Genomic DNA, 18927 nt, shown 5'->3' on the forward strand with positions numbered 1-18927 from the left:
CAGTTTCCCCACAAAGCATGCTCAGAGAGTCATGTCTCCCTTCTGTCAGCCTTAATATGTTCCAGAGAATCTGTTTGGACATTCAAAGACTCAGGAGGGTGGCTTGTTTTGTTTTGAAACTGTCCTTGTTGTTTTCAATGTTAAGTTTTACATCTCTTTTGTTAAACGGGTGAAATGCCAGGGTCTCGTCCCCCTGCCATGTAGTCCTGGGAGAGGGGCCCTGAGCGGACAGACACGGGGTTTCCCTGCCCCTGCTCAGCCTCGTTCCCATTGGTTGGTTTGTGTTCCCTGCGCGGGCAGAAGGACCCTTGGTCCCGTGACTGGAACAGTTCCTCGGCAGAGCTCTGGCCATGCGGCTGGAGAAATAAACATCTCTCTGAAACATCTACCAAGAATCTGTCCATATACATTTCCTTTCCCTGGGACTCCTTGTTTGATACATCATGTTACAGTATCCCTGCTGTAACACACAGTTACTGTGAACATTGAAAAATTCATGGTAAATCAGACAGAAATTGGTATCGATTATATTGTGAGCCAGCTGGGTGATATTTTCCACTCATAATCTTGCTTAGATATCCTTTCATGTGTTTGACTTAAGAATATGCAGATTCCCACTTTAGATTATTTTGACCTGATTCTCTTCCTGGTTTTGTCTTTTTACAATCAAGAAAGCAAGCAGTGTAACGGAAGTAAGTTCAGTTGAAGAGTTGAAAAAACAGCAGTGATGCAGTGGATTAGAAGCTGGAAGGAAGTGTCATGAGGTCCATCAAAGAGGAGAGGAAGGAGACAGTTATGAGTGAAAAGCAAGAAAATAAGTCAAAGGCAGTAGTATGAAAGAAAGGCAATGAGAAACATCAATGTATGTGGCATCCCAGATATAAGTCCCTAGTAAATCATACAGTAAAGTTTTGACTGAGGCCAAACTGTATTTTGGCATATATCTATCACACTTAGTGCCTATTGCAAAGTCAGTATTAGTTCAGTAAGGGATAAATTAAAACAATTATATATATATATATGTATATATATATATAGGAACTGCATATGTTTTTAATGAATGATAGGTGTAGAAATACTAGTGAGAATACACATTACAAACACAATTGAAAGGATCACATTGTAGGCAGAACTTTTATCCTTCTCTTGGACGTTTCTCTCCTTAAACTTTTATGAAAAATTAGGAAAAGAGCTAGTATTTTTTCTATCTGTCATCTACAAGGAGTAGTGACTGTCTCCAAAATAAGGACTGGGATAGCTGTACACTGTGTTATCTCTAGGAATGGATAGTGGGTCACAGAAATAGGTTTGTGTTACAACCTGAAATTGGCTATGGTCTTGAAGCAGATCTCTGCCTACAGTGTTTTTCCAAAAAGATAAATTTTTGAAAGTCTTATGATTCAAAAGCCAGACTTTTTGAAATCAAAGGCACTTTATGAGGATTAGAAATACAGAAAGCGAGGGAGAAGCGTTTAAAACCACAGCATACCCCTCTGCCTGCTGTGTCCTCTCAGTACAGCCTTTCACCGGATCCAAGTAAACCACTTCTGGATTAAAGACAGAATAGCTGTCTGTGACTGCATTCTTCAGATTCTGCAGAATAAAACTTCTTCTTCCATTGCCTGTCTGTGTGTTTGCTCCCTCTCTTCTCAGCAGCCTGTGTTGTTCTGCAACACCCCCTCTGCTTTCACCACACTGAAGTCCAGCAATGTCTTTCCATCAAGCATTTCTATTTCTGGGAAGGTATACAGTCTTTCCTTTTTGGGGAGGGAGACACTTCAGCTAGGCATTCTTGTAGATAGATGCTAATTGCGAGCTATGAGATTAGTTCCGACCATGGTCTGAAAGAAGACTGCTTACTCACTTGATGGATACTATTGTATTGTGTTTCTGGATAGCTAGAATATAGGAAACAGCAGTAACTTGTAAAAACCAGTATTTTTAAGGGTGGATGGGACTACAGGTCGCAGTAGGGGATTTGTATCTGCCACTTTACTTGAAAAGAATGTAAGATATTTAAAATTTTTCAGAAACATAAAATAATTTTAGGCAAAGTTAATTTTATTTGCAGTTAAAGGAAGTCTACTTGCTATATGCTACATACACTGCATTTATTCTAGACTTCTAAATTCTTACAAAAGAAACAGCATGTCATTTTGTAAGTGTTCTGTTCTTTGTCATCAAGTCACTATCAGAAACAAAAAATAGACATAAACAAATAAACGAGTAAACATTATTTTCTTACCTGTCTGTAATGCCACATAAATCTATCTGAAGATCACTGAAATTGCCAAAACCATTTTGCTGAACAGAGATCATATCCACTGCTTTGTTACCAATGGAAATAAGTCGCATGCATCCTTGAAAACCACCAAATGAGGTATTACATTCAGAAATGTTTCCACTGCTAGGACAACCTGAAAGACAAATAAAAACTGGAGCTGAAAATAAATATTTTATTGAAAAAATGTTATATTACAAAAGTAGATTGAACTTCGATAACCTCCACGTTTTAAACTTTGTGGTTGGACAACTTCAGCCAGAAGCTCTTCTGATAAGCCATGACTGTATGACTACAAAGAAATACTTCTCTGCAGTCTTACTGTTTCTAAAGCATATGCAAAAACATCACTAAAAGTTTTGGTAAAGGATAACCTAAGCAAAAGTTCCAAAGCAATGAATGCAGTCAAAATATGAGCACGTTGACTGGGAGACCGCAGTCCCAGAATGTTCGGTTACGATACAAGGTCACATGATTTGAACAAGTTTTAAGAACAATTGAAGTCAAACAAGAAAAAAAGTTACTAAGTACAGTGATTTTACTCTATCAGCTGTCAAGAAGATTTTGTAAAGTACTGAAACTTCTTGTTGCAGACCATCAATGACTCAACTAGGAGAGATGCTCCATTGAACCTGCTACTCATGGACAAGGAAGAAATGGTTGAAAATGTAAAGATCAAGGACAGTCTTGGTTACAGCAAACATGAAGTTGTAGAGTTTACGAGCCACAGAGAAGAGAGCAAGAAATAAAAGCCCAGAATTACAACCCTGGATTTCAGAAGAGCCAAATTTTTTCTGTTCAGGATCTGTTTTGAGGATACCGTTAGAAATTGCCTTGGAGAGCAAAACAGCTGGATAGCTTTCAACAAGAAAGCTCTTCAGAGCATAAGAGAAGTCCATAGCAATATCAGAATAGTTAAGCAAGTGTGGCATAAGGCCTGCAAACATAAACATGGAGCTCCTGAGTGAGTACAAACACAAAAACAAAGTATACAAAACGTGGTAGCAGGGACATACAACGTAGAGGGGATTACAAAGACATTACCTGCATGTCTAGGAATGCACTTAGGAAACCAAGAGAAGCTAAAACTTGCCAAGGAAGCTGAAGTGCAACAAATAGGTTTCTGTCGGTACAACAGTAGGAAAAGGAAGGCTTTTAGGGTAGGAAACTCAGTGACACGGGTCTAGAAAAGAATTGTTTCCTTCAAGGTCTTTTTCTTCACTAGTAAAACTGATCCTTAGACTTCCCATATCTTAGCAGAGCATGAAAAAAGAATGTAGTATCCACAGTAAAGAACAATGAGCCCAAGGTGCACCTGAGGGTGCTGCAGGAGCTGGTCAATGCCATTTTAACAATTGCCATTGTCATTGTGAAGTCATTAACATTTTAATCCTCAAAGGGTCTCGGCATTTTGCTGAACTTCTTTATAATTGGAGAAGGCCGATGTTACACCCATCTTCAAGAAACTAGAGGGCCGTTAAGTCTTATGGCAGTCCCTGGCAAATTCACAGAGTGAAACTTCTTAAAGCCATTTCTAAACATGCAAAGGACAAGAAGTTAACTGGCTAACTTTAGCTTCAAGGTTAAATCATGCCTGACCAAGGCCTTTGTTTTCTGTGCTGAAATGATGAGCAGTATAGATAAAGGGAGAGCAGTGAGCATTGCATACCATGACTTTAGAAGACTTAAGAGTCTTTTATAGTCTCCCTATCACCAGATTCATGATATATGGGTGGGATAAACAGGCAGTCGATGACGCAAAGTCCAGCTGATGCTCACTGAGCAGAAGATTCTTCAGAGATCAGAAGTGGTATCTATAATGTCTTCATTAATGACCTGGATGATGACACAGCACACACTTTCAGCAAGCCTGCAACTGATACCAACCAGGTCAGGTTCCAAATGTTGGAGAGGAGGGCTACAACTTAAAGGGGCTTGGACAGGAAAGCCGTGAAATTCACTAAAAGCAGGATCAAGATTTTTAATCTGAGATAGAACAAGTCCACGTAATAATCCAAACTGGAGGATAACTGTCCAGAGAGAGGCCTGAGATCCTAGTGTCCATCAAGTGGAGCATGAGCTGGGAAAGTGCTCTTGCAGCACAGAAGGCCAATGCCTTTCTAGGATGTATTATTAAGAGCACAGTCAGCAAATCTTGAGAAGTGGTCCTTCCTGCTACAGGGCACTTGTGAGGCCATATCTGGAGTGCGGTAGTTCTGGGCTCCCCAGTACAGGACATCAGTGTCCTAGAGTGAGGCCAGAGGAAGCCTCCAAGATGGTTAGGAAGCTGAATGCAGTTATGAGGAGAGGCTGAGAGATATGGGCCTACTCAGACTTAAGAAGAGAAGATAAAGCTATCTGATAAGATAGCACAGAGAAGATGGAGCAAGACTACTTCCAGCAGTGCATGGTGATAGGCCAAGAGGCAAAGGACAAAACTAAAAACCTACAAATTTGGATCATAAGTCGTAAGACACAAGCAACAAGTGTTTTTACTGTGACAGTGGTCCATAGGGGAACAGTTTGCCCCAAGAAGTTGTAGTATTTCCATCTTTGCAGCTGTTCAAGCCTTGAGTGGTCACATCCCCGTACATGTTGATCTAATCAGACTTGTTTAGAACAGAGGCTTAGACTACATACTATCTGAGTGTTCACAGTCTGTAAGAATCTAGTATTGTGGTTTATCTATTGTCTTGCTGATCCTGAAATGCCTTGTTCAGTGATTACCAATTAATTAAACATTTGTAGTAAATAAATAAACAGTTTTAATCCTGATTTGATTTAAACCACATCCATTGAGTAGTTTTTCCCAGTGGCAACTCAGCACTGCACTACAATGCTTAAATGGTTTTTATTTTGGCTTTCTTCCAAGGAGTATTATTGCTTCTGGAATGATGCACAAGGGTCATCCTTTGATCTTAGACAAACAATACTGCATTCTGGTTCACAGCATTTGAAGACCTTCTTGTTTCAGGATGCTAGGAAGAAACAGTGAGTTTTAAGACACTTCGCTGTTCCACAGAGCTAATGGGTACTTCTGAAGTCCTATAAAGACAGTGGACAGGCTTATGATACAGGAAAAGCAAAATGACAGTGGAAATTACTAAATATATTCAGATGAGTGTGCAACAACATAAATAGTATATATATGTTTTTGAGAAATATAGATTAGAAAATGAATTAAAACTGAAATTTAACAAGTTAATAAACTTTCAGTGTGTATAACTCTGTTTAGGAACTAAACTGTTCAAAATTGTTATCATGTTTCTAAAGGCAAGTGTTTATTACCTACTTGGCATGTTTCTTGAAGAACAACGTGTGGACTTGAAAAAGTCCAAACAGGAGCACAGTAAGTTTTCAGCAACACACACAGACAAATCAATTATAGGTCTTACCACATGCTTTACAGCATTCTACAATTGAACAGTAACACAAGTTCTGTCATTTCTGGTGAAAAATATGATGCTCATTTGAGAATAAGATATCTATTTATTTATTTGAACTCCACTGGAAGTAAATAAATAATAGATAAACAAACAAATAAATAAAGGCCAGAGAAAGCAGGAAAAGTTAACAATTTTTAGACTTAGCCATTTTACAAAATTTTGTCTCAGATATTTTCCTTGGTGTCTCTTTTTAAAAAATTGTCTTCTGTTAGAGAAAAGACAATACCATTAACATTAATTAAATTGTGTTTCCTTATAATTGTAGACTGGTTACTAAAGATAAGAAGAAATCGTTTAATCATTAAATTTACATTATGTGCTTATTGCAATATTAAATAATCTCATTTTCCCTTAGAGTTGCAGTGAGTTATTATTACAAGAACTGAGAGAGGTTATAGATCCTTGATGATGGCATGACTAGAAATTGTGCTGACATAACACTAAAATATTTTCACGTTTATTACACATTTTTCTAGTTAAGCATACACATTTTCTACATAATTTGTATTCATTAAAACAAGTAAACCAATCACCAAGTCCCCAGGACATCTCCCCTGAAAGGCTGATACTCATATTTTAACAACCAGCACAAACACAGTAAATATTCATATAAACTTGGAAAGAAAGTAAAAATGCATTGTCTGCATTTTGACACTGGTATATAACACAAAAATTTAATAAAGAATTTTCTAAACTCAGAAACCCACTTCTAGCATTCCTTAACTTTGCATGACATGCATGAGCTGCAGATTTCAGCTATAAGGCTGAGATCAGAGAATCTGAGGGATGGATATGCAGTTGGTACTTTCAGTGTGCCTGGAATTATTTTGTCCCCTCCACATTGCAAAAGACAAATAGAAATGTCCTTGTACACTTTAATCGAATATGCTGCACCTTTTAACTGCCCACATCCCTTCTGAACTGTTCATCTATGTCATCAAATCTGCAATGATGAAAATCACCTAATCAGAGGTCTGGGAATCTGAAGCAACAAAGAAAGGATTATTCAAGATCCTTGCATCTTTGTCTGATTTTGCTAATTATTAGCCAAGTCAAGGGGTATTTTTAGTAGAAAAGAGTAGATACCAGATGTGAAAATTCATGTAACCACTCATGTAGCAGTTACTGTACTTAAGAGCATGCTTGTGAGCATAAAATTTATTTAAAACCTATTGTTTCAAGGGAAGTGATCTGTGGATAATGACTTGACCCATACTCATTTAGTGCTTTTTACACAACCTTATCAGTTTTCTCAGAAATTTGAGAATTATTAATAAATAGTTCAACCATTAATGTTTAAAAGAGAGGAACCATTAGGCTAATAATGCGCTCAGATGATTTTTATCATTGCTATTATGCAGTCCCTTCCCAGTGGTATTATATGAATAACAGATCAACTTGTTCTACTCTGTCAGTAAAAATACATGTTATTAATGACATAATCTCTTGATGACAGATGACTGTTGATATTCTTAGAGAAATGAAGATACATAAATGTAGGTTTTAGGTACAAATTATATTTGTCAAACATTGAAAAGTTGTATCACTGTGGTAAAAGAAAAAATCTGTGTATCATACAAAGAGGGTATTTACACTGGTAAGCATACACGTAAGGTGAAAACTTGAAGTCATTCCAGCGGAAGATTCTCCAAAGTATTAATTTAGCAAAAGAGTAAGTCTGCACCAATATAAACCTTTGCATGTCTGTTTGATTTCCAGCCAGACTATATTCAATTATTAGAGCACGACACAAGTTATGATGATCTAAAATGTGACCAAAGATTTAGGGTGGTGATTTATTCTACCCAACATGGTAAAATTCGAAAGAAACTGAAACGAAAAGCATCATAACAGCGCCTGAACCAAGCCATGCAAAGATGACTTGAAGCAAGCCAAACAATTCATTTGATTAGATATGTCAGAAAAAATTGGTGTGTAACTGTTGTATATTGCCAACATAAACAAACAACATATTTCACCTCCAAAGTAGAAAACATCTCCTGAATAAATCTGCAGAGGTATGGAGACATGAGCAGACGAGGTCCCATCATTGTCCACTCTTACACTGATACGATTCCTTTTGACAGAGAGAGATACAGAATGCCACTGGCCATTATTTAATCCAGCACCTGAAAGAAAAATAAACCACCAAAATTTAGTATAAACTTCCTCCAATTGTTATACAATCTAAATGTTTTAGAGTAGAAAGGAGAAGGGACTAACAGATCATAGCCCACACAAAATCTCCAAGTGATAGTGAAATGAAAAAGAACTTAATAAGTACAAGCATCTTTTGTGAAGACAGAACTTGCTTCACATCTGATAAATAAAAAGGTACTTCAGTGAATAAGTATTAGTGTTGTAGTACTATTGTTGTAGCCTAATTATCTGTAATACATCATTTAACATGACTGCGAAGAGTATCCTCCCAATCTGTGGAGGTTATCATTAAGACATCATTGTGATGGTTGATACACTATTTTACACATAATACATATTTTTACTACACTGTACCAAAGGATTTCTTCATATTTTAGAATAAAAAGTAGTCATTACAGTACAACATGGCAAAACAGCAAAATACTGTAGATGCTAAAAGCTTCAGTAATCATCATGTCAATCTCACAAAAATTTTTTTCTTTCAGCTGATTCTTTTATTGGATGTGTATGGGAAAATATTCTAAGAGTTTAGCCACCACCACAAATTTACATTACCTCTGGCTGTGTAGGCGTAAGGTGCCACAAAACAATGAACCTATAGTCCTGATTCTGGAAAGCACTTATGTATACATAAAAAAATTCTGCACAGGGTAGCATGTAACCACTTTATTATCTTTAAAAAGTGCTTAAAGTCAATCATGTTCTTGAGTGTTCTTCAGAACAGAGATACTGATTCAGTGAATACAACCTTTAAATTAGCCAAAGCCTTTTCTTGACTGCAGAGTGCCTATGATTTGTGATCTGTGATTTCCCTCTTGAAATGTCATGTATTTATGTACTTCTCTCTAGAACATGTTGTATATGCTACAGTAACAGTACATGAGTTAAGAGACTCATTCAAACAGAAAGAAAAGAAATAAAAAGAGAAGGATGAGAAGGTTCAAATAGCTAAATTACAGCGTAACTAGGATTCATAGATTGTTGACTACCATAATCTAAATACAAGATTGTCATACAATGAAGAGATAAACCCTAGAAAAACATTGCAAACTCAGATGAACTATAACCTAGATAGTATCTCCAATATGTTTAAGATAATATTAGTCCTATATACCTTTTCTCTCATTTTTTCCTTACTCCGATCAGTATATTTATTAGGGACACATAACAAGAAATCTTAAACATTTTGCTTTATCCTCAGCCTCTCACAGGTACTTCAAGTGATTGATGTTTTCCTCAGTCATATCTCTTCAATACATTATCTTTTCCTTTAGAAATCAAAGAGTCATAGAATCATAAAGCATTTTGTGCTGCAACTGACCTCTAAAACCAGTTAGTCCAATGTCCCTTTTTGCAGGGAATTTTTTCCTGGATCAGGTTGCCAAAACCCCCATACAAGATAACCTTGAACCTTTCCAGGAGTGGAACATGTAAATATAACCTGTTTCACTTTAAAATTATTACCTCTTTTTCTGACACTACAGATCCTTGGAGGAAAAAAGAATAAAAATCTCCATTACAGGCCTTCTCTTAAGTATTGACAGGCTACAGTAAGGTCTCCCTAAGCTTTTTCTTTTTATTCTCCAGGCTGACAAACATCGATTCTCTCAGCCTGTCTTAATAGAGATGTGCCCCAGCCCTCTGATTATTTTCATGGCCCTCCTCTAGTCTCCCTCTAGAAGGACCATGTTTTTCTTGTTTTGGGGACCCCAGAGCTTGACACAGTTCTTGAGGTGGGGTCTCATCTACCAGCACCACCAAGTTCTTTTTGGCAGGCCTGCTCTCTATCCCCTCCTACCCCAGCCTGTGCTGATACTGGGAGGCACTCAAACCCAGGTGCAGGAACTTGCATTTGGCTTTGTTGAGCTTCATGAGGTTCACATGGGTCCATTCTTCAAGTATATCAAGTGTTGCATCCCTTCCCTAAAGCAAATCAACTGTACTACTTAGGTTGATGTCAGCAGCAAGCTTGTTGAGGATGCACTTGATCTCACTACCTATGTCATTACTGAAAATATTAAATCTAGCAATTAACTCTGTCACTTTATTTGAATTGTTACAAGGATAACTGATTTTAATTTTTAGTTGTGCATTCTGCTTCAGTAGCTCCTTGTTCTGGTGGGTAAACCATATTCAAAACCGCAATATTTGACTGTGAAGGTAGGTAAGAGACTGTCCTAACATAAAGAATAGTATTTCAGACTATCAAAAGTTTTGGTTACTGGAAAATTAATAATATGAATTTTACACTTTTTGGTTTGGTGAATGTAGTTTATCTTACTGACCTACTATATGATTTTGCAATGGATATTCTATCTCCCCTTCTTAGAGGTTGGCATGATTAGAGATATTCAACAATATTCACGTAGCTCAAGTTAAGGCTTCCTAGAAGTCCCTTTTATTAAGTCTGGGAACTGGGGAATGCCATTGTGGGAGCACAAGACATTCTGAAGAAAACAGTTTATTTTAGCCCTTGAATTGAGAACCTTGACTAAATTCACATTTGCTTGTGTGGAGCCACTGAGTGGTACAACATCTCAGTGGAAGAGGCCAGTGGACTACTAACACATTCCATCTAAAAATTATATTGTCTGCTGCTCTACTACAAGTTAGAAAAATGCTTAACTACAAACAAGTAGGAAAAAACAAAGCAATTAATTTTTTTAGTACATAATAAGGTAGCTATTAAACAAGATGTCCATTTATTCTCATTAGTTCCATCACTTTAAATCTAAGTATTAAAATAGGGCCTATGGGATGTCTTGCAGAAAAATGACACCCGACCTCAGGAACACATATATAAAAATACCGTGTATATAAATTATTAAGAGATCAGTGAGAAACAAAAAAAAAGTTTAGAGGAAGTAATTCATAGATTACTCTGAAGTATAACAATCAAATCCCATGATTATTAACATCACTTAACTAAAAGCTGCATGGAAATTAAAAGCTGTGTAGAAATAGAGGGTCATAGAAGAAACTGAGTAATAAGATCTAACATTTACACATACTGTAATTTAATTTGGTCTCATCATTCAAAACAAATTAACTTTGTGTTGATTTCTCTTTTTTTAAAATCTATGTTACTTTGTGATTATTTGATGTATGACTTGGAAAAGAGGCTACAAATGAAAGCTATTAAGCAACTATTCTGCAAAACAAAGAACTTACTATAACTTAATTACTTATGAATTAACATGCCATTCTCCTCGGTTTTATATGGTTGAAGAAATTCTTAAAAAACACAGGATAATTAATTAAAGAGTTGTGCACAAAGAAATATGCTCCGATTTAATTATCAAATACTACGTGTGTGTGTGTGTGTGTGTGTGTGTGTGTGAGAGAAAGTCAGGTCATAAGTCCCTGCCTGTAAGGGAGCAAACCTGTCCAACCATCCATAATTTAATTACTCAATCTCCAAATGCAGACTTGAATTGCTTCAATGATTGCTACAACAAACCCTTCAAAAACTTAAGGAAAAGTTTCCCATATGGTTTTGTTAGATAAATTCTTTCTCCGAAGAGAATAAGATGATTTTGCTGTAGCTTTTGCCTTCACAAAGACAAACACAATTCCTCCTGTTAGACTTTATGAACAGAAAGCTTAACCTAGCATGGGAGCATTAAATTCTGTTTCAGCATAGAAAGGCAAGATTTATTTTAGGATGTTTACACTAATATTTTATGTATTGTGTTGCAGCTTTGAAACTGAATAAATTGCTCCATGTGCAAGTCTACCTACAGCTGTTAAAGTGCCACCACGGTCAGCTGGTCTGTTAAAATGACAGTGCATGACAACAGTTTCTTTAACATACATCATCTAATTGAACAGCAATTGAAATAGCTCCTAAAAAGCCAAATTCATCACTGCTAACTACATAGCAATGACGTTCTTACTAAGAAATTGACATTTTCAAATGACAAGCCTAGGGAAATTTCTTGTCATTAAAGTGGTACTCTTTGTGCATCAGTTATTTTAGATTATAAAAAATACCAAGGCCGTTTCTATTATCACCCACAGGAACAGGATCAAAGTATTTATGTAACTTTCAACATTATCTATGATCATTAGAGGCTTATAGTCATTTCCTGAGTTAAAATAAGCAACGGTTTAAAATTTTACTTGTAATCATTATACACCTGTAGAAACATAATGAACTTTGCAGTTTCTTTTCCTCTCCTCTCCTCTCCTCTCCTCTCCTCTCCTCTCCTTTTTTTTTTTGACTGAAGCAACGCCCCAAAAGTAATTAGTTTAATTAAATGAAAAGAAATAAAAATACTAAAATCTGAAACATAAGTTTCAGATCGTTTGGGTTTTGTGGTCTGCCTTAAACTGCCTAATAAATTTAGTGAAAAATTTAGATCAATTGATTCTTATTTTGTCTTCATACTGCTTATAACTTGTTTGGGGGTTTCTCACTTCTTTTGCATTATATAATTGGAACTTTGCTTCTTTCACACTGATAATATTCTGCTTTGTGAATATGACATGGAAAATACATGCTTGTGTATGGGTCAAAATAAATCAAAGATCACGTGATATTCTGGACATCATAAATGTGTTTTCTGCATCCAAATTTACCACTGCTTCTACAATATATTCCTCCAGCTAGTGGACTCTGGTTATCTTTGTCCATACAGAAACCACTCCAACCCTGCCTCATTTCCTCATCTTCATATATTCCTTGTAATCCCATTTATCCACTAGTCTCTATTGTGCAGTTTTTCCTGTCTTAGAACTCATCATATCATATCACATCATATAATCCATCTACAAGTAAAGGGCAAAATTCAATTTGTTTGCATAAATGATGAGAAGCTCTAGGGCAGCTGTGATACATGGAATGTCAGAAAATAGTACAATACTGATGAAGTGCTGCTAGGTGAAGGTGATGATATTATTGCATGATGAAGCTACTGAATCTCAGCATTTTATGAGTAAGACTTAGAAGGTGGAGATGATGTTGTTTCTGTCCTGCTCTCATATTTCCTGAAAGATGGAGATTCCTGACTGGGCCAACAGTCTTCTTGTTCTCACATCAAGTGCTAACAGTACTCAGAAAAACTGAGGAGACTCTTTGTGAAAGACTTAGTCCCATTCCTGCCAGGGAGGAGAGAAAAAGTTAAAGCTGGAATCTGCTTCTTAGAATCCCATCTGAATACTCTGTAGCATGACTAAACATCACTATAGTTGCTTCATTCTCTTGTCTTGACATACTTGTTTGCCAAGGGTGAAATTACTCATCAGAAAACTAGATGGTACTAGCTTTCTGAAAATCTAACTTTCACCCTGTGGGATGCCTAGCAGTGCACTACCAAAAGTAAATGATCTAGTCTCAATTCAGTGTTTAACGACAAATCAAAACCCTTTAGCTCTCAGGTATTCATTTTCCTCAAGCTCCTTTTTATTTTTATCGTAGACTCAAACTTGCCCTGGTTTTCTGAAACACAATCTGGAATTGGCATCCACTGTTTCAATTTAATGGACATCTCTGCAACTGAGAACTCTAAAAAATAACAGACATGATATTTATAAGGATATATAACTTTATAAAACAGTTATTTGATACCTGTTGAAAGCACTGACAAATGGTGAAAAATATCTTAATGACTTCGCTTGACAGAGTAAGAAACTAAATTTCTTACACTTCACAACTGAAAAAGCTGCTTAGATTTCCCAGATTATACACATGAGCTGTACCTACTGTATGCATGTTAAATTAAGGACTCAATTTTTCAGTCTATATTACTGCAAGTAATTTCTACTCACTCATGGGGAAAAAAGAATAGGTATGTTTGTGAGAAAAGAAAGAATTTAGAAATAACTGGGTGTAAAATTCCCACAAGTAAAGCATGGTTGCACACATACCACTCATAAAAGTAAGTCAAGAAAGCAGGTACTAAGTGAAATAACTTTAAATTTTTTTTTTATGCAGAGGAGTCTTGGAATTTTTTTTCTTCATTTCTGTTACCTGCAGTGATGTCACTCAGTATTCTTCCTGTTTTATGAAGATTGATTTTGACTCTCCCATCACTCAGATATAAGAGGAAACCACCTGAAGAATGGTGCCGTTTACTGGATAACAGAAGTCCTTCCTTGTTCCAAGTGCGAAACTGAAAACCGACAAATACTTCATCTTGCCCTGATGTGCCTGGCAGTGCCAGGTAACTGCTGGAGCTCAGAAATGTTACTGGAACCACCTGTGGCTCTAAACATGAGAAAGACACATTGCCCTAGAAAGAAATGAAACAATTCTGTTATTAGGAAGAGTCATGAGAATTTCTCCATGGAAACTGCAGTTTCAAAACATGGTGCATAGCACTTGAATGTATTACTCTAAAAATCAACCATGAACATCATCAGTTTGAGAAATGTTAACATAGTTTTCTGACCAGAATAGATTCATCTGCCTGAGCAAAGAGTGGCAAGGACCTTTGAGGGAATGAGGTAAGTTCCTAAATTATGAGGCTGATTTAATGTTACCTCAGGAGCTGGAAAGACCAACTTTGTTCCTAGTTTGGCTCTGCCTCAGTAAGCATTAGGGACTTGACAAATCCTTGAATGTCAAATAAAATGCCACTGAATGCATGTAAACACTTACGTGGGTCTAAATGCTTGGATACAGAGAAGTGTTGAGCTTGGCACTGATTGTGTAAGACAATGTTAACTTTAAGAAAAAAACTATTTCCAAATTAATGCAGTTGGAGATGTGCACCAACTCCAATATTTGTTTTCACAAACAGAAAATTTCCACATATAAACTCTTGCTAATTACAAATGCAAAACACATACTTCTTAAATCAAGAGGGAATGTGGTTTTGAGCAGGCCCATATGGACTAGAGGATGAGTTGGATTTATGCATCTAGCATTTATTTTGTGCTTACCTTTTTCTGAAATAACTGTTTCTTAGGTAAACTTGTGGTTGAATTCATTGAGAAACTCTGAGAGTAACCTGCATCTGTACTTGTACTGAGTAGATGCAGATAAAAAATCTGGAATGGGAATAATGCATTTTTTGCATCTGGTGTCAGAGTTAGTTAATACTTTATGGTGCTTGATAGTAATACGCTGTGCACTCTGATCTAATGGCTTGCTGACACCATTTGAACTATAAATAATTTGTTCTGAACAAAGGATTACTAAAGATTAAAGTCTTTGGAATTTAAAGTACACTTAATTTCTGTTCAACACAAAGAGGTTTTAAACTTTTAAATATACATAAAACTTTGACCTCAGTAAAAAGTTTCAAAATCAGTTTAAGAAAAATACTCGCTAGTCTCTGGTGTGGCAAGGTATTAAAGTTTATGGGTTTTAATTTTCTTCAAAGAAAATATATAAATAAGTAAAAGCATTGTCTTATGAACTCAGCTGTACAGAAGTGAATAGTCAGCTAAACCTGACACACAGCAAAAAGGCACTCATCAGATTAATAAACCTTGTTAAATGCTAAAAGCTGGCCATTTGCAGATTCCCCCAGTAAAGTGCAAATTTAACAGGGATTCTATGGTCACAGAGATACTTTCCATAATATTTACATTATGAATCATCTCCTATATTGTTTTGAAAGTAGCACAACAATTTAAAACATTTGACCTGAAAATAATGAAATTTCCTATTACAAATAATTTCATAGTTCCCCTTCCACTAGTCCACCCAGACCCTACTGTAATTGTCCACTCCACAATATTCATAAGCATCATGGACAGAATACTATGCAGAGGTACCAGTTTAGTTAATTTTGGAATATTTCAGGCGAGTTTCACATGAGAAGAGATGCCTCTCATCCATTTTTTCTATGACAGAGAACCAAATTTGATTCTTCATATTCTGAACAGAAATCCACGTTAAAATACTTGGATCATGAAAGCATTTAATATATTTTTAAGTATTCTGAGCTGATTCCTATGGTATCTCTGCATTTCCTGCTATTAAATAAGTACATGTTTCAAATAGAGATGACCTTTGTTGTACTGGGGAAAAAAAATCCAAGACCAACAACAAAGGACTTAGTAAAATTTCTAGAAAGCCATTTGTAACACAGAAGACATTTGTTTGGTTGTTGGAACTGTTTCTCTAAAAGGTAGGAATTTGGATAATATGACTCTTGGCCATGTCACAATAAATTCATTAAACCCATCAACCTAAACTACAGGTCTTCAGACAAAGGTCAGTAGAAATTGAAAACCATAACTTATCTATCCAAATTATAATGCTCTGGACAAAGCAAAGCGGATCAGTGTCCTCAGCAACCAAGACCTTTAAAAATGTACTGCTGGTGTTCTTATCAGCCAGGCACATACTCTTATTACTCTGGTAAAAAGCCACAGATTCAATGGTTTCTGATGCATCTGGTTACTCACAGACTTTTGTCATGCAGTTAGATACCACACAACACTGTGATATCAGATATATCTAAATATCAGCTAAACACCTCATGAATAAAACACATCTGCCTTTTCTATTAGGATGACTCTATACAGTGTAAAATGAAAAACAGCCCAACTTGGTAATTACTTTATTTTTCTTTCATTACCTAACATAGATTTTACTAAACTGTGTGCTAACATGTTGGATTTGAAAGTGGTTATGGTCTTTTTCTTTTTCTCTATTTTACTTATTTCTTCTTTCTTAACTAGAAATCTCTTACCACAATGTAGATCTGAGACTTATGCCTTCTGGCCAGGTCAATAATGTTCACTCCATTATAATAAATATTTTCAAAACACCCATGAAAGTTCCTGTGTGAAAATGTCCCTGATTTTCCAGGCACTGGGATCCCTCCAAAGCTGAGCTTAGAAAGAGAAGAGAAACCAATAATACTATTAAGTAATTTTCTAAGGAAAGAAGTTGAGAATACTGTAAGAGCAGAAGTCAAACACTGGCCTATATTGAATCTGCTACTGTATTTCACTGTATCACATCTACGTATTAAAAGAACAGGCTAAAAAAAATTAAGCTATATCAAGTCAAATTTATGTAGTAAATTATTCTGACATTTTGGCTTTTTTTTCTTCTTCTGATGTCTCTTAGAAGTGTCTTGAATCAGTTTTCAGGGTCCATTACAGCTGCCAAACCAAGGAGAAGAAGGACAAGGCCAAGTACATGCAGACTACGCAAAACAGTGTGAAAAGGGAAAATAAAATTAGCCACAATTTCTTTAGAAACTTGAGCCTAAGTTCTCCACTCTGTGCACACGATAACTACCATAATAAAGAACAAGAGTGCATCAAATTACATTATTCTAGGACACATTCGAAACAAACTAAAGGAGGTGCCTTTTCCCTTTCAAAATGCTTAGGCTGTGCAGTTCCTTTGTATGGTGCTGTAAAATTACTTAGTTTCAGAAAGAGATTGGAAGATTTAATAAAAATAAAAATCCATTGAGAGCTACTAAATTCAAGAATATCATTCTGTCTAAGTAAGTCCCTGCCCTAAGGCAAAAGCTGTTAGAAAGCAGTAAATTATTTTAGAAAAGCACTGCCACAAGGGTGACCTTATTTCTGCTCTAGTCTACGTTTTAACTCTTGGACACCATCAGAAATAGGATGGCAGTACAAGTGAACTTCTGAGCTCACATATTTCAAAGCTATTCTGAACAACATTGTATAAAAGGTCAGTCTAAACTATTAACCTTTTAATTTTTAACTTTTCCTTAAGGTTTAAAATAGCTTACCAAAGAAAAGCAACCAAAGTAAAATGCACCATATTTCATTGAGTTATTAATTATTAAATTAAGAGAATTTTATAGTCAAAAATGCAATTCTAAATACAGTATTTTGGGTTTTTTTGAAAGTTTTTATGCTTTCTTTTTACTTGTTCTGGCAACATGTACTTCAAACTATAGTATGTGGCAGAGAGGAAAATTTAATTTGCAATATTGATTGATTTAGTAAAAGACATCTATTTGTCAAACAGTTATTTTCTCTCTCTCTTTTTTTTAATTGGTATGATCCACCTAACTTTGATATTATAATTTACATTCAGAAATTTCGAGCATATATTTTTGAAATTGAGTAATGCAGACACAGAACAGCATGAAAACTCACTCTAAAATGCTTAAAAATTGGAACGAGTACAATAAAGTCTCCAGGTTCCAGACATTCTGATCTATCACTCATTGTCTTATCCAACAAACAGTATAGGGCAAACATAAAGCAGCCAGTCATCACATTACAACTGTGAAATTGTGGTATTTTTAACCACAGGCAGGAAAATTTCACAGCATATTACATCTACTACTTTTCATGACTCCAGCACTTGTGCAAGCAAGATTTTTTCACAGTATAATTTTCAGATCTAACAGGGATTTAAGTCATGATATAAACACTTCTAAAATGGTTTTATGCTGATTTATTGAAATTTTATCTAGTTTTATATTGATAACATTAATATTCATTAAATAATAGCCTTGAGTTGGCTCTCATTCATTATGTTTACAATATTGTTTATCACATTTGCAGCTCTACTGAAACAAAGGTATTAAAATAATGAATTCTGAGATGAAAAAGATGGTCTTTTGAAAATACTGAGTTGAGAGTCTAGTGGAAGATTAGTACTCCAAGAACATCTCTTTTTCTTTGATTCATTCCCTTAACAGACAAAAAATCCCCAAGGTCTTAAGGACGATGAACTTCCTTAAGATCTGTTTCCTTTGCCTGTTTCAGTGCATTTGCATAACAAAGGTAATAAATGTAATAAAAGAAAGGTAATTTTCACACCTCATAATCAAGGTCCAAATAACTGAATTCTCCTTTTGCATGAAAATGATGAGTGTGTTTATCCACTGTAAAGTTTACTTGATTGTTAAAATGCTCAATGAGAACAGAATGCCAGTGTTGATCATCCAAAAGGCTGCCCAGCGTAATATTAATTTGGGCATTAGAAGGATGAGTTTTAGTATCACCTTGAAAGAAAAAAAATAAAAACTATTAATTTCATTTAAAAATATAATTATTCAAAAACATACTGCTAGTTTATCATACTTTATACATTTAAATACACTTAACAGTTTAAGAGAAGTTTTAGTCAAATAATGCCTA

General features: G+C 35.6%; 1 protein-coding gene across 2 annotated transcripts in view; it reads right to left on the minus strand.

Moving 5' to 3' along the window:
- The window catches only part of LOC103614940 (contactin-associated protein-like 4), a 215125-nt gene that overhangs the window by 55200 nt on the left and 140998 nt on the right, over positions 1 to 18927 (minus strand). For both annotated transcript variants that reach the window (XM_017733352.1, XM_017733351.1), the window contains 5 exons: positions 18607 to 18791; positions 16536 to 16679; positions 13859 to 14120; positions 7707 to 7856; positions 2246 to 2417 (listed from right to left, as the gene is read on the minus strand). In XM_017733352.1, the coding sequence (XP_017588841.1) occupies positions 2246 to 2417; positions 7707 to 7856; positions 13859 to 14120; positions 16536 to 16679; positions 18607 to 18791 (913 nt within the window). The remainder of the gene's footprint in view (positions 1 to 2245; positions 2418 to 7706; positions 7857 to 13858; positions 14121 to 16535; positions 16680 to 18606; positions 18792 to 18927) is intronic.

The sequence above is a fragment of the Corvus brachyrhynchos genome, unplaced genomic scaffold (genome assembly GCF_000691975.1).
Source record: "Corvus brachyrhynchos isolate BGI_N302 unplaced genomic scaffold, ASM69197v1 scaffold424, whole genome shotgun sequence".
NCBI classification, from domain to species: domain Eukaryota; kingdom Metazoa; phylum Chordata; class Aves; order Passeriformes; family Corvidae; genus Corvus; species Corvus brachyrhynchos.